The sequence below is a fragment of the Podarcis gaigeae genome, assembly GCF_964106915.1.
Source record: "Podarcis gaigeae genome assembly, chromosome: 6".
Lineage (NCBI taxonomy): Eukaryota > Metazoa > Chordata > Lepidosauria > Squamata > Lacertidae > Podarcis > Podarcis gaigeae.
Window position 1 is genome coordinate 83,348,167 of NC_139682.1, and position 12,921 is coordinate 83,361,087.

General features: G+C 41.9%; 1 protein-coding gene and 1 long non-coding RNA gene across 2 annotated transcripts in view; one reads left to right on the forward strand and one right to left on the reverse strand.

Annotated features, from left to right (window-relative positions):
- Nucleotides 1–12,921, forward strand: part of LOC310847534 — a 603,822-nt gene that overhangs the window by 563,918 nt on the left and 26,983 nt on the right. The gene's annotated exons all lie outside the window — the stretch shown is intronic.
- The window catches only part of CDC73 (cell division cycle 73), a 109,653-nt gene that overhangs the window by 81,435 nt on the left and 15,297 nt on the right, over nucleotides 1–12,921 (reverse strand). The window contains exon 7 of the mRNA XM_083745355.1: nucleotides 10,177–10,393. Coding sequence (XP_083601481.1) covers nucleotides 10,177–10,393 — 217 coding nt within the window. The remainder of the gene's footprint in view (nucleotides 1–10,176; nucleotides 10,394–12,921) is intronic.

A 12,921-nucleotide genomic window follows, 5' to 3' on the forward strand; every position in this document is an offset into this window, starting at 1 on the left:
ATGTGTGTTTTAAGACTACACGAGAGTAACCCAGGGCCCCTTGCGGTAGTAATTCCATTAAAAAAACCAATACCTGACCATCTCATTCAAGTCAGCTGTATAAAGTCATCTTCAGAAGCGGCTGGAATGATATAGAAATGAATGGACAGTTCAAGCCTATACCCCATTTAAAAGACTCTAAATGAACTGTATTTTTTAATAGAGGGTCCAGTGCAGATATAATGCTAGCTAGCTCCCTTGCTTACTGCAGTTAGCAAACAAAGAGCAAGCCCTTGGGAATGCACACTCAGATTCCTCCCTGAAGAAACTTTGCTCTTCTACTTCAATCACGGTTAAGCAACTTTTGGCACCGACATTAACTGCAGTGGAGCTAATGAGATGGGAAAGAGAAATGGGGAAATGGTGTATTTTTTAGCCCTTTTTTGAAATGTCCAATGTTTTCTTTTAAAATGAGGAAAATGCTTTTTAACTCAAGGGTTTAAAGAATTATTTTAGCTGTGCTTTGCCCCTCAAAATGGATTCCAATACAGTGGTACCTCAGGTTAAGTACTTAATTCATTCTGGAGGTCCGTTCTTAACCAGAAACTGTTCTTAACCTGAAGCACCACTTTAGCTAATGGGGCCTCCCGCTGCCACCGCGCTGCCGGAGCACGATTTCTGTTCTCATCCTGAAGCAAAGTTCTTAACCTGAAGCACTATTTCTGGGTTCGCGGAGTCTGTAACCTGAAGCGTATGTAACCTGAAGCGTATGTAACCCGAGGTACCACTGTACCTGCTCACGGCAACCTACTGTATTAGGATATTATTTCTGTACTGTAGACAGGTTCAACTCAAAACCTAGAGCTAGAAATTACTTCAACAGAACTGGAAGCATGTCTCATCTGCATGTAACCCTAAGCAATAGTTTAGCATGATTTGCATTAACTTTAGCAAAGTTGAGCACAGCGTCCAGCTCCTCCTCCACTCCTTCCATATGGCCAGGAGCATGACTCCTGCCCAGTTTATTTCCAAATAATCTGTTTAGCACTGCTTTAAAATGAAGTCTGACAAGTTGCTCATTGCGAGAAGTGAGGTTACAGGGAACCAGACAGAGGGCCTTCTCGGTAGTGGCTCCCACCCTGTGGAACACCCTCCCTTCAGATGTGAAGGAAATAAGCAGCTATCCTATCTTTAAAAGACATCTGAAGGCAGCCCTGTTCAGGGAAGTTTTTAATATTTAACGCTGTATTGTTTTTAACACTTGATTGGGAGCTGCCCAGTGACTGGGGAGACTCAGCCAGATGGGCGGGGTATAAATAAGATATTATTATTATTATTATTATTATTATTATTATTATTATTATTGCTAAACAAGTTCTCTTACCATGAACCTGCTTTAAGCTATAGCGTATTTCATTATTCCACCCACTTTCCCACAAACTGCAATTTCCAATACTTCTGGCCTTACAGTCAGATGGCAGATCTTTGGCTGAAGTCACAGAATACATAAGTGGCTGGAAATAAGGAGGCTCAAGCTTTGCGTGGTTTGAGAAGTTCTTGGCAGGCCAACATGTGCTCCATTGCCTGTAGGCTGAGAAGCTCCTATTTGCATTTCTTCAGTTGAATACACTATTGTAGTAGCATCACACACACACACACACAAAACAAATGTCCATCTGTTATGCCTGGGCACATTTACGTGCAACAAATAAGCATCTGCTCCAGACAATTAGACCTAGAATGAAGTGATGCTCAGTAAGTACACACATACGTGGCAACAGATGGTGGCAGTGTAGCAACTTACACAAAATAGTTCAGTACACTGACTTCCAAACTGTGTGCAAGGGCACACTCGTGTGTTGCAAGGGAGAGGCTGAAGTGTATTTTCAACAGCTAGGCCACCAAAGCTGGACACTTCGGGCACCCTATGCCACTTGAAGTGGGGAGACAAGAGCAAGAGCTGAAATTTGTTACTCCCATCCAGGACACGGGTGGCGCTGTGGTCCAAACCACTGAGCCTCTTGGGCTTGCTGACTTCAAGGTCGGTGGTTCGAATCCCCGTGATGGAGTGAGCTCCCTTTGCTCTGTCCCAGCTCCTGCCAAAATAGCAGTTCAAAAGCACACCAGTGCAAGTAGATAAATAGGTACTGCTGTAGCAGGAAGGTATGTGTGCTCTGGTTTCTGTCACGGTGTCCCATTCTGCCAGAAGCGGTTTAGTCATGCTGGCCACATGACCCAGAAAGCTGTCTGTGGACAAACGCCAGCTCCCTCGGCCTGAAAGCGAGATGAGCACCCCAACCCCATAGTTGGCTTTGACTGGACTTAACCGTCCAGGGGTCCTTTACTTTATAACCCCATCCAGCACTTCTGCTGTTCCACAATACCAACCAAATTTTGCCATACAAATCCCCCATTGGGCTTTATCACTTCTGCAATCAAGCCTATGGGCAAACTCATTTGCTAAACCTGCACTGTAAAGTTGAAAAATATATTTAACTTTCTAAAGCTCAGAATTCAGTCTTTTTTTAAAAAAACAACAAAAAACCCCAAACCTGATTTATTATGTTCAATGTGTTTTTAAAAATTGTTTAATGTTTTAATTATTTATTTTCCATACTAAACAATATTGCAAAAGTATGATTGCTTAAGGTATAAATATAAACATAAATTACTCCCCTCCCTACAAACAGGATTCAGATTATATTTCTTTAAAGTGTGACATATTCTACAAACAGGATTAAGACTTTTCTGTTTGCCACGTATTTGGTCTACTACAATATATAACACCATTTTTTTCCTTTAAAATGTTCAGTCTTCAAGATACCAACAGGTTACTGCTTCTTAAAATCTCCATAAAGTCATTTCATGTACTCATAAATCTAATCAGGGATGGGTAATTTGTGCCTCTCAAAATGATGTTGGCCTTCAATTCCCAGCATTCCCAATCACAATGGCCAATGGCAAGGAATGATGGGAGTTGTAGTCCAAAATATCTGGGTTGGGCAAAGCCTCAAAACCCATGACCTAAATAAAGGTTGAGTTATTCATAGCCTGGTGAAACAGATATCTGTTTTGAAATGTAAATATTAAATTGCTTGAGGACCACAAGCTGGTTAGTGCTAGTAGTCAGAATTTGTGGACTCCTAGGTGAAATAAAGACTATTTAGTGTCATACCAATATGCTTTCATTGCTTAAGCAACTAATTCATGTACTTTATTCAGGATATATACTGATTGGAAAACTTAATTTACAGCAATAATTTAAATTGAATTTTTTCCCCTGGTCGTCAAATCGCCTCGATCTAAACATGCATAAGACTCCTAACTCAAAATGTTGGACATGTTAACATTATTGAAATTTGTCATTGGAATGAGCTCACAGCAGGAAAAATCATTCTTAGAGCTCCAAGTGCACATTGATTCCTTTGGTTCTCAGACTCCATCAAGCGAATAATTTTATCATGTGTGGAACAAGACCACCATCTAGTGCTCATTCAGAAAACTGTCTGTGAGGAGAAGAAAGGGGATTCTTCTTTTGTATCCTTAGAGCTTTGAGATGCAGACCTACAAAGTGGATTTGAAAAAAACTCAGCATCTTAAAAGGCAACCCAGCACCTTCACTATAAGGGCGGCCTTTTGAGAATTCAGAATTCTTGCATTATTAGCTACTACAGAGACTGCTTTGAGAATGAAGTTCTCTTTGAACAAACTAACTCACTGTCAAGCACTGCAGCGAAACAAGGTTAAGCTTACTGACATGAGAAAGAAAATCTTGCGGGTGTGTTAGAGGTCATCTGAAATGTTCCAGTTAACAATACCCTAGTATTCAAGGGTAAGAATTTGGATAAAGCTACACTGATCAAATTCTAAAGGGAACTGCCCCAGAGAGCCATGAATAATGTGTGTATACCCCTACTAATACCTGAAGGCCCAAATATTCAATAATGGAATTAGGAGCAAAGGCTAGTAATAGAAAGAGGAAAAGCAACAATACAAAAAGAAAAGGAAAAGAGGAACACAGTGTTGATCAGTGTTGATCATTTTTTTATTTTTCTCTACAAATATATTTCATACATTAGCAGCTTTATAGCGTCCAAATTCTAAGTAATTTGAGGGTGTAAACACACCTTGTTCAATACTCTTTGCTTGTTCTGCCAGCTGAACCCAACTTATGGTTTGTCTTTCACTAAACCATGAGCAGCAACTACTGCCACTCACAATTGAGAAGTGATCACCGGCATGCAGTTCATTCGTGCTTAACATTAACTATGCTTATGGTTGCCCATATCATAATGTAATTCCTCACTTCACTGGCTGTTAGTACCCCCTTTACCCACAAAAAACCTGTCCTGCTTTGCCCCTTCTCCGGGACTGCTTATGATACATTCCTGCTATAAGATGCCACCATAACGTTTGTCAGAAATAATGTGGATATACTGACGCAAGCAGCGCCCAACACTTCCCAACTTGTAGTCCATCATTATAGCAGTATTTCAGTGCACATTCTCATCATTTGATGAGCCTGTCACTAGATGTTACCAAATAAGGGACACATTGCAGGCAACCTACCATGTACTGGTACATTTTGTGCAAAGCAATTTCAGCTTACTTTCAAAACCTTTGCCCCAAACATTTTAAACATCTTGTTCTACTAACAGTTTAAGTCAGGGGTGGGCAGACTTCAGCTTTATAGAATTTTCTTTTTACTAGAAACAAGAGTCCACCAAGTAGAAAATAGGTGGCCAGGGGCAAAGTAGCACAGAATAATAACTAGGGAACTCACTTTCCAAATCAAAAACCATGGATCTTCCCCAGGTCAAGTCTAAATTAAGAGGGAGGAGCATCCTTCTGTTGCTATCACGAAAAAACAGTTAAGAACAGTGGCCTATGATCTACAAACCAGACTGATTTATCAGTTGGTCCTGATCCAACTTCCACTCTCCCATGTTTTAAGTCATAAAGGTAAAGGTAAAGGGACCCCTGACTGTTAGGTCCAGTTGTGGATGACTCTGGGGTTGCGGCACTCATCTCGCTTTACTGGCCGAGGGAGCCGGCGTACAGCTTCCGGGTCATGTGACCAGCATGACTAAGCCACTTCTGGCGAACCAGAGCAGCGCACGGAAACGCCGTTTACCTTCCCACCGGAGCGGTACTTATTTATCTACTTGTACTTTGACATGCTTTCGAACTGCTAGGTTGGCAGGAGCAGGGACCGAGCAACGGGAGCTCACCCCATTGCGGGGATTCGAACCGCCGACCTTATGATCGGCAAGTCCTAGGCTCTGTGGTTTAACCCACAGCACCACCCGCATCCTGCCACAGCAGTCTTAGTTTAGTGTAAAATACACATCTACCAAAAACAGAAGATTTAGGTAGCCAATACTGAGAATTATATCAAGGACCTTGCAACATTCCTTCTTCAGAACATGGTCTTTAAATTGTAGACATTGCTGCCAGGATATCTGAACCAACATGTCAATATTTCAAACTCCTGTGGCTTGGCATGAGCAGCATAACTTGTTCTTTGGCATACATTTTGTTTTCGATACAGTGATTATAGTGGCAAGACCTCACTGTCATAGATCCTGGCAAAACCGCAGCTTCATATGTACTAATCTAAATATGTACTAAACGATTCATTTTTTATTTTCATTTTATTGCAATTATATTCCACCTTTTCTTCAAGGAGCTCAACATAGCATACATGCCCCCCCCCCACACACACTTCCACATTTAATCCCCTGAGGTAGGTTAGGCTGAGAGGCAGTGACTGTCCCTAGGTCACCAAGTGAGCTTCATGGCTGTGTGGGGATTTGAACCCTGGTCTCTCTGTTCCTAAGCTGACACTCTAATCCCTACAGCATACTGGCATTTAAATTCAAAGCCACATCTCACAGACACAGCAATAGTCCCCCAGAGATTTCCCCAGTGTTCAGACTGGCTTTCAAACAGTGCAAATAGAATGACATTCTTTTTTAACAACAACAACAACAACAACAGCAACAACAACAACAGTGTTCAGTTCATGAACACTGTTGTTGTTAAAAAAGAATGTCACTCTGTTTGCACTGTTTGAAAGCCAATGATGCATCACTGCAGGTAAAGGTAAAGGTAAAGGTACCCCTGACCATTTGGTCCAGTTGTGACCGACTCTGGGGTTGCGGTACTCATCTCGCTTTATTGGCCAAAGGAGCTGGCATACAGCTTCCGGGTCATGTGGCCAGCATGACTTAGCCGCTTCTGGCGAACCAGAGCAGCGCATGGAAACGTCGTTTACCTTCCTGCCGGAGCGGTACCTATTTATCTACTTGCACTTTGACGTGCTTTCAAACTGCTAGGTGGGCAGGAGCAGGGACCGAGCAATGGGAGCTCACCCCATTGCGGGGATTCAAACCGCTGACCTTCTGATTGGCAAGTCCTAGGCTCTGTGGTTTAACCCACAGCACCACCATCGCTGCAGGTAGTAGAGTTTTAATATTTACCTTCAAGAACACAGTCAGTTTAGAAGCATACCAGGCTTTGTTTTAAAATCAGAGGCAAACAAAACCAAACAATTCCCAACAAGGAAGAAATCATGCTCAAGAGAAGAAAGCATCTGGAACTTCATGACCAAATCTATGAAATCCTGGTTCCAGTGTTACATAAAACCAACACCCTGCTTTATTCTTTCTGCACCCACAATCATCAAAATTCAACATGTGCATATTTGTTTGCACATCGAGTCAAGTAGCCACTCTTCTAAAACACTTGGCAGAGATTCCTCCTCTGCAACCTTTCCAACAGGTATGTGCCAGGCCTATGTCATGTCACCACACCTCCACTGAGTCACAGTTTGGAACAAGCATTTTCAGTTCAGATCACAGAGAAGGTATTGCTGTTGTCGTCAGGCTTTTGTACAGTAGCTTGTTAAAACATATCATACATTTTCTATGTAATTTTGAGATGTGCACTGGCAAAAAAATGGCCAACTCTTGAAAACCGTGAACTCAGTGTAGTCTGAAATGTACTTGCAGGGACAGTGTGAAATTCATTTTTCATAACATACTGTTAACAGGAATATAGATATAGACAAAAGAAATTGTCAGTAGTTAATGATACCTTGTAGAAAAGGTTCGTGAACATAAAATATAGCGCTCACGCCATATAAATAAATAGCATGGCGTTTCTGCTGCTGGCTGTGCAGCCTGATCTTAATCATGTTTACTCCAGCATCTGAAACTTTGAAGTGTTAATCCCTTATTGATGAATTACCATATCTCCAAATTTCATGCACCTACGGGGGGGGGGGGAGAGCAAAATATAGCCATTTTGGCTTCCCAAGGCAAGTCAATGGAATTTCTGTTTTCCCCCCCTCTTGCAATGTGATCAGGATTTGTGGGTCATCATGGGCAATTGCTGGAAATGAAAGACAGCAGAGGGATCATTTTACCACATGTGGTGGGCATGTAGTATAATTAAAAACTACTGTGAAATGATCCATAATGAACTAAAAAAAATGCTTAAAAAACCCTTCTCTAAAAACCCAGAAGCATATCTGCTGGCATTAATAACAACAGAAGTGACTAAAAAAGAGAGAAACTTGTTCCTCTATGTGACAACAGCTGCATGCGTATTACTAGCCCCAAAATGGAAAACAGACAAGATCCCAACAAAAGAATGGCATATTAAACTGTTAGAGTATGCAGAGTTAGCAGGGATGACCACTATAATAAATCAAAATGATGAAAAATATAAGAAACTGGATATATAAAAAACTGGATATTTTTACTGAATATATTATAAACAAACAATTAAACCAGCAGGATGGTAAGATTTTCAGCATGGTAAGAAAAAACTAATGTGTATATGAGTACAGTGTATACGAGTACAAATAGAAGAGGAAGAAATGGAAACAGTGAGAGATTTTACTTTCTTGGGCTCCATGATCACTGCAGATGGTGACAGCAGCCGCGAAATTAAAAGACGTCTGCTTCCTGGGAGAAAAGAAATGACAAACCTAGACAGCATCTTAAAAAGCAGAGACATCACCTTGCTGACAAAGGTCTGTATAGTAAAAGCTATGGTTTTCCCAGTAGTGATGTATGGAAGTGAGAGCTGGACCATAAAGAAGGCTGATCGCCAAAGAATTGATGCTTTTGAATTATGGTGCTGGAGGAGACTCTTGAGAGTCCCATGGACTGCAAGAATTTCAAACCTCTCCATTCTTAAGGAAATCAGCCCTGAGTGCTCACTGGAAGGACAGATCCTGAAGCTGAGGCTCCAATACTTTGACCACCTCATGAGAAGAGAAGACTTCCTGGAAAAGACCCTGATGTTGGGAAAGATGGAGGGCACAAGGAGAAGGGGACGACAGAGGACGAGATGGTTGGATAGTGTTCTCGAAGCTACCAGCATGAGTTTGACCAAACTGCGGGAGGCAGTGGAAGACAGGAGTGCCTGGCGTGCTCTGGTCCATGGGGTCATGAAGAGTCGGACATGACTAAACAACAAAACCTCGAGTTACAAATGCCTCAGGTTACAAACGCTTCAGGTTACAAACTCCGCTAACCGGGAAGAGGTACCTCGAGTTGAGAACTTTGCTGCAGGATGAGAATGGAAATTGTGTGCACACCTCTAGTTATGAACAGTTTTAGGTTAAGAACGGACCTCTGGAACAAATTAAGTTCGTAACTAGAGGTACCACTGTAGTTGCGATAGATGGGGCGAACCAAGAAAATGCGAGAAAAAGAACAGAGAAATGGAACCATGGAAGGAGAGGATGGGAAGTTGGAGGAGGAATACTTTCTGGTTTTCAGTTTATGTTTTACAATCTTAAAATTAAAACAAAAAAAAAAATCCTTCCAGTAGCACCTTAAAGACCAACTAAGTTAGTTCTTGGTATGAGCTTTCGTGTGCATGCACACTTCTTCAGATACTTCTTCAGAAGAAGTATGCATGCACACGAAAGCTCATACCAAGAACTAACTTAGTTGGTCTTTAAGGTGCTACTGGAAAGAATTTTTTTTGTTTTTGTTTTGACTATGGCAGACCAACACGGCTACCTATCTGTAATCTTAAAATTGTTATTTATTTTCTATTTCAGAGGTTTTTTGTGATCTTTGTATTTCCCCCCGTTTATTTCTCATATATGGAATGGTATTAGAAACACAATTTTTCTTTTTTTCTTTTTTTTTTTAAGGATTTGTGGGTTGTGCCCAGATCGTCCCAGTTCAGGGCTGATCTGAATCATTGAATCCAGTCTCAAATCAGACTGGAGGAGGAGGGATTGTACTGGCCTAAGACTTACCATGCAAAACATTGGTACCTTACTGAACTAGAAGAGTTAACAGCTGTAGGAGCAGGACAAGGTAAAACATTTAGGGGTTTTCATACTTTATAGACTCTGGAGTCATTTTATGATGTTAAGCAAGACCAAAAAGCTAAAAAAGAAAAAAAGTGTGTCTTCTGAAGAGTGTTAGTGTGATGGGATGATGAGCTGCTTGTGCGTAAAAGCTTAGTCCCTCAGAGTTTGGGCATGGTTCTCAAACTCTGTCCTTAGCGGAGCCCTTGAACATGACTCCCTTAATCGCTGGCAGAATCCGACAGTGGGCGTTTACGGAATCTACTCCAGCATAAAAGCTCCTTAACGGAAACGCGTCTTCTGGATTCTCGGCGCGACAGTTTCCGGCGAGGAGTGGGTGTACCTATAGGAGGTCCTGAGACTTCTCCACTGTTTTCGCTGGAAGACTCCCTGAGCCATCCCTTCGACTCACTTTCTCTCTGATCTCCCTCTCTCCCCCTGCTGGTACCTTCCTCCGCTGCTGAGTCTCTCCTAGCTTCCGAGAGCCCCTCCACCACCTGCCTTTCCGATGGCAGTTCCCTGACAGTTAGGATATGAAAAAATGCATACGATAACAACCAAATCACGGTTCAACTATGATTGAGACTGAGAAATGATTGAGAAACAAGCAATTTCTAAGGAAATTTGCAGAGGTGTATATTGACAGTTCTTAAGCTGCAGCCATATGCATGTTTATGTGGGGAAAGTACAAGTGAACATACAGTAGTTGCACACATCTGAGAAAACACGCATAGGACTGGTCTGCTATTTGCACTACTACGTTCGAACTCTAAAATGACCCTTGTTCTTACTGAACATCAAAGGCAGACATAGAATCATCTGTCAGTTGATGGGACACAAATATGCTAAGTCCTTACCTTGCCTGTGCTTTGTAAAATGGTCGTTCTAGTCCTCCACACCCTTTCCCTGCTGACAATGTCTCTAGTTACATCAACTTCCGCATCGACGAAACTTCGCTGTTTAAGAGCAGTTATGTCATCATCCAAATCAGTCTTAATGGTGGACCTTTTCTTGGCCATGATTTTGGCTTTGATAGCAGCGATTTTTTCCACAGACATGGCTTCAGACAAGGATCTAGAAAAGATTGAGCAGAGTTACAAACCAGCATTTTATACCAACAATGGTATAAAATGAATGTCCCAGTGATAAACCACAAAAATCTTCAAGCTCAATAAATCATGGTCTTAAGGTTTTACTGTAAAAATCTCAAAAGTATCAATATTGAGAGATTGAGATAAAACTAATTTACAGGCCTTGGGCCAGGTTTGGCTTTCTTTCTTTTGTTCTTTCCTTCCTTCCAGACACTGTTATCTGATTCAGACATAACACTAAGCTACAGATTAGAACTATGTATGTGAGCATTAAGACTACAGTGGTACCTTGGGTTAAGAATTTAATTCGTTCTGGAGGTCCGTTCTTAACCTGAAGCAATTCTTAACCTGAAGTACCACTTTAGCTAATGGGGCCTCCCGCTGCTGCCACGCCGCGATTTCTGTTCTCATCCTGAAACAAAGTTCTTAACCCGAGGTACTATTTCTGGGTTCGAGGAGTCTGTAACCTGAAGTGTCTGTAACCTGAAGCGTCTGTAACCCGAGGTACCACTGTATGTGGATAATATGAGAGACCAGCATCTTTTGGGTCCTCTTCTCCTTAAAACTCTTTCCACTCCAGTTGGTAGTTGTAACACAAAATGAGTGCCTAAACTTGCTTTTTTCCTTGTCTCTCCCAATCATCTTTCTTTTTATGTGTCCTTAAGCTCATGGGGTGGGGGGATGTGGAGGAGGCAGAGAGAGTGAGAACTTCCAGCAACTGGGCCAAATGAGGCCTCAGTTAAAGCCCAATTTGCCCACAAGGCCATTATCACCACACCCACCTGCCCCACACCTGACATCCCATGAGACATCAGTTGTAGGGCAGGAAGAGATACAGCGGCAAAGGAACAATCAGAAGCCTAAAAGTGTGCTCCCAATTTTTGGAAAGCGATGCTTCCTGTCAACACAAGTCAGCTGACTGGCAGTGACACAAAGCCCCAGTGGGATTGACTGCATTCTGGAGTTCCTCATTTGTACAGCAGCCAATTCCTGCCCAAAGCAGGCTTGCTAGAAATGCTGATCAGCTGGTTGGTGCATTCAGCAAGCCTCACTAGGCTTGGTACTTACAGAAAGCTCAGATATTACTTTGCATAGCTGGCTGTACCTCACCCACCTCTCCACTGGCAAGCTCTTGTGAGGGTTTTTGTTTTCAGGGACATAGGAACTTTTATCCATGCCTAAGCACTCTTTCTTATATTAGCAGAGGATCAGATGCAATTAGCACAGTGTGGCCTAAAACCACCACTTGCCACTAAACTCTGTTTCTGCAACAGCTTCCTTTTAAGTCCTAAGGGTTCAAGTTACTGCTAATACAGTGATGTCTTGGTTTACAAACTTAATCCATTCCGGAAGTCCGCTCTTAAACCAAAGCATCCTTACAAAGTGTGCTTTCCCATAGCAGCGGGGGACTCAATTTACAAATGGAACACACTCAACAGGAAGTGAAACATGTTCTGCTTCCAAGGCAAAGTTGACAAACCAAAACACCTACTTCCGGGTTTGCAGCATTCTTAATCCAAGTTGTTCATGAACTAAGCTGTTCTTAAACCAAGGTACCACTATACCCATTATTGTACAGTGGTACCTTGGTTTAAGAACAGCTTAGTTCATGAACAACTTGGGGGGGGGGAGTTTCTTATTTAAGGATTGGCCACAATAGGAAATACACTAGTTAAGGTAGACTGGAAGGAAATGATTAACAAAGTGGGCTAATAAGCCTACAAGGGAAAGAGGGAAGCAAGAAATACTGTAGGACTTTTTTTTCTTAAAGTTGTGGCAAAAGTGACTGATACCCTTGGAGGAATGCATTAGTGTTTCTTGCCAATGGTAATGGTAAACAATAATGCTTGGCAGTTCTGTGCAATGTGCAGATGACTTCACCATAGCAGCTGAGAGAGGCTGTGGGTAGCATGGGTTCGAGAGAGAGAGAGAGAACAGACAGCAGGCCAACATTAGCCGAAACAGACTATGGTTTGTTTGAATGTCTGTGAGCTGAATCCTGGCTTGTTCAACAAACCATGGTTTAAATGACGTGTCACTTACTGTTACATTTAAACACAGCCAATGTATGTATTTGCATGCAACAGTAAGCTCATGTTTCACATTATGTGTGGTTTCTCTGAGTTTCCTTTGTCAAGTAGAAAACTTGCAGGGGGGGGGGGGGCGGATTTCCATACAAACCTAAGAAAAACCAGAAACACAGTACAAATAGTTGTCCTTTTCCACAGTCTTAAGACTGGTGCTGCTGCCTTAGTGCTAGACAAAATGACCTTGACCTTTCTGGACTTTCACAGCTCTTGGATTTCAAATGACAGGTTGAATGATCTGATCCCTGACCTCAGAACAATTGCTAAATGAGTATTTTCTTCAATATAAATTGTATTGCAATTTAAAATTATACCTGAAACAATGTTTAACCGTAAATAAGTCTCACACACACACAAATGTGAAAGAATACTTCCTCCTTTTTGCTGGAAAACTGTTGATTTCACCCAGCTGTGCATGCAACAC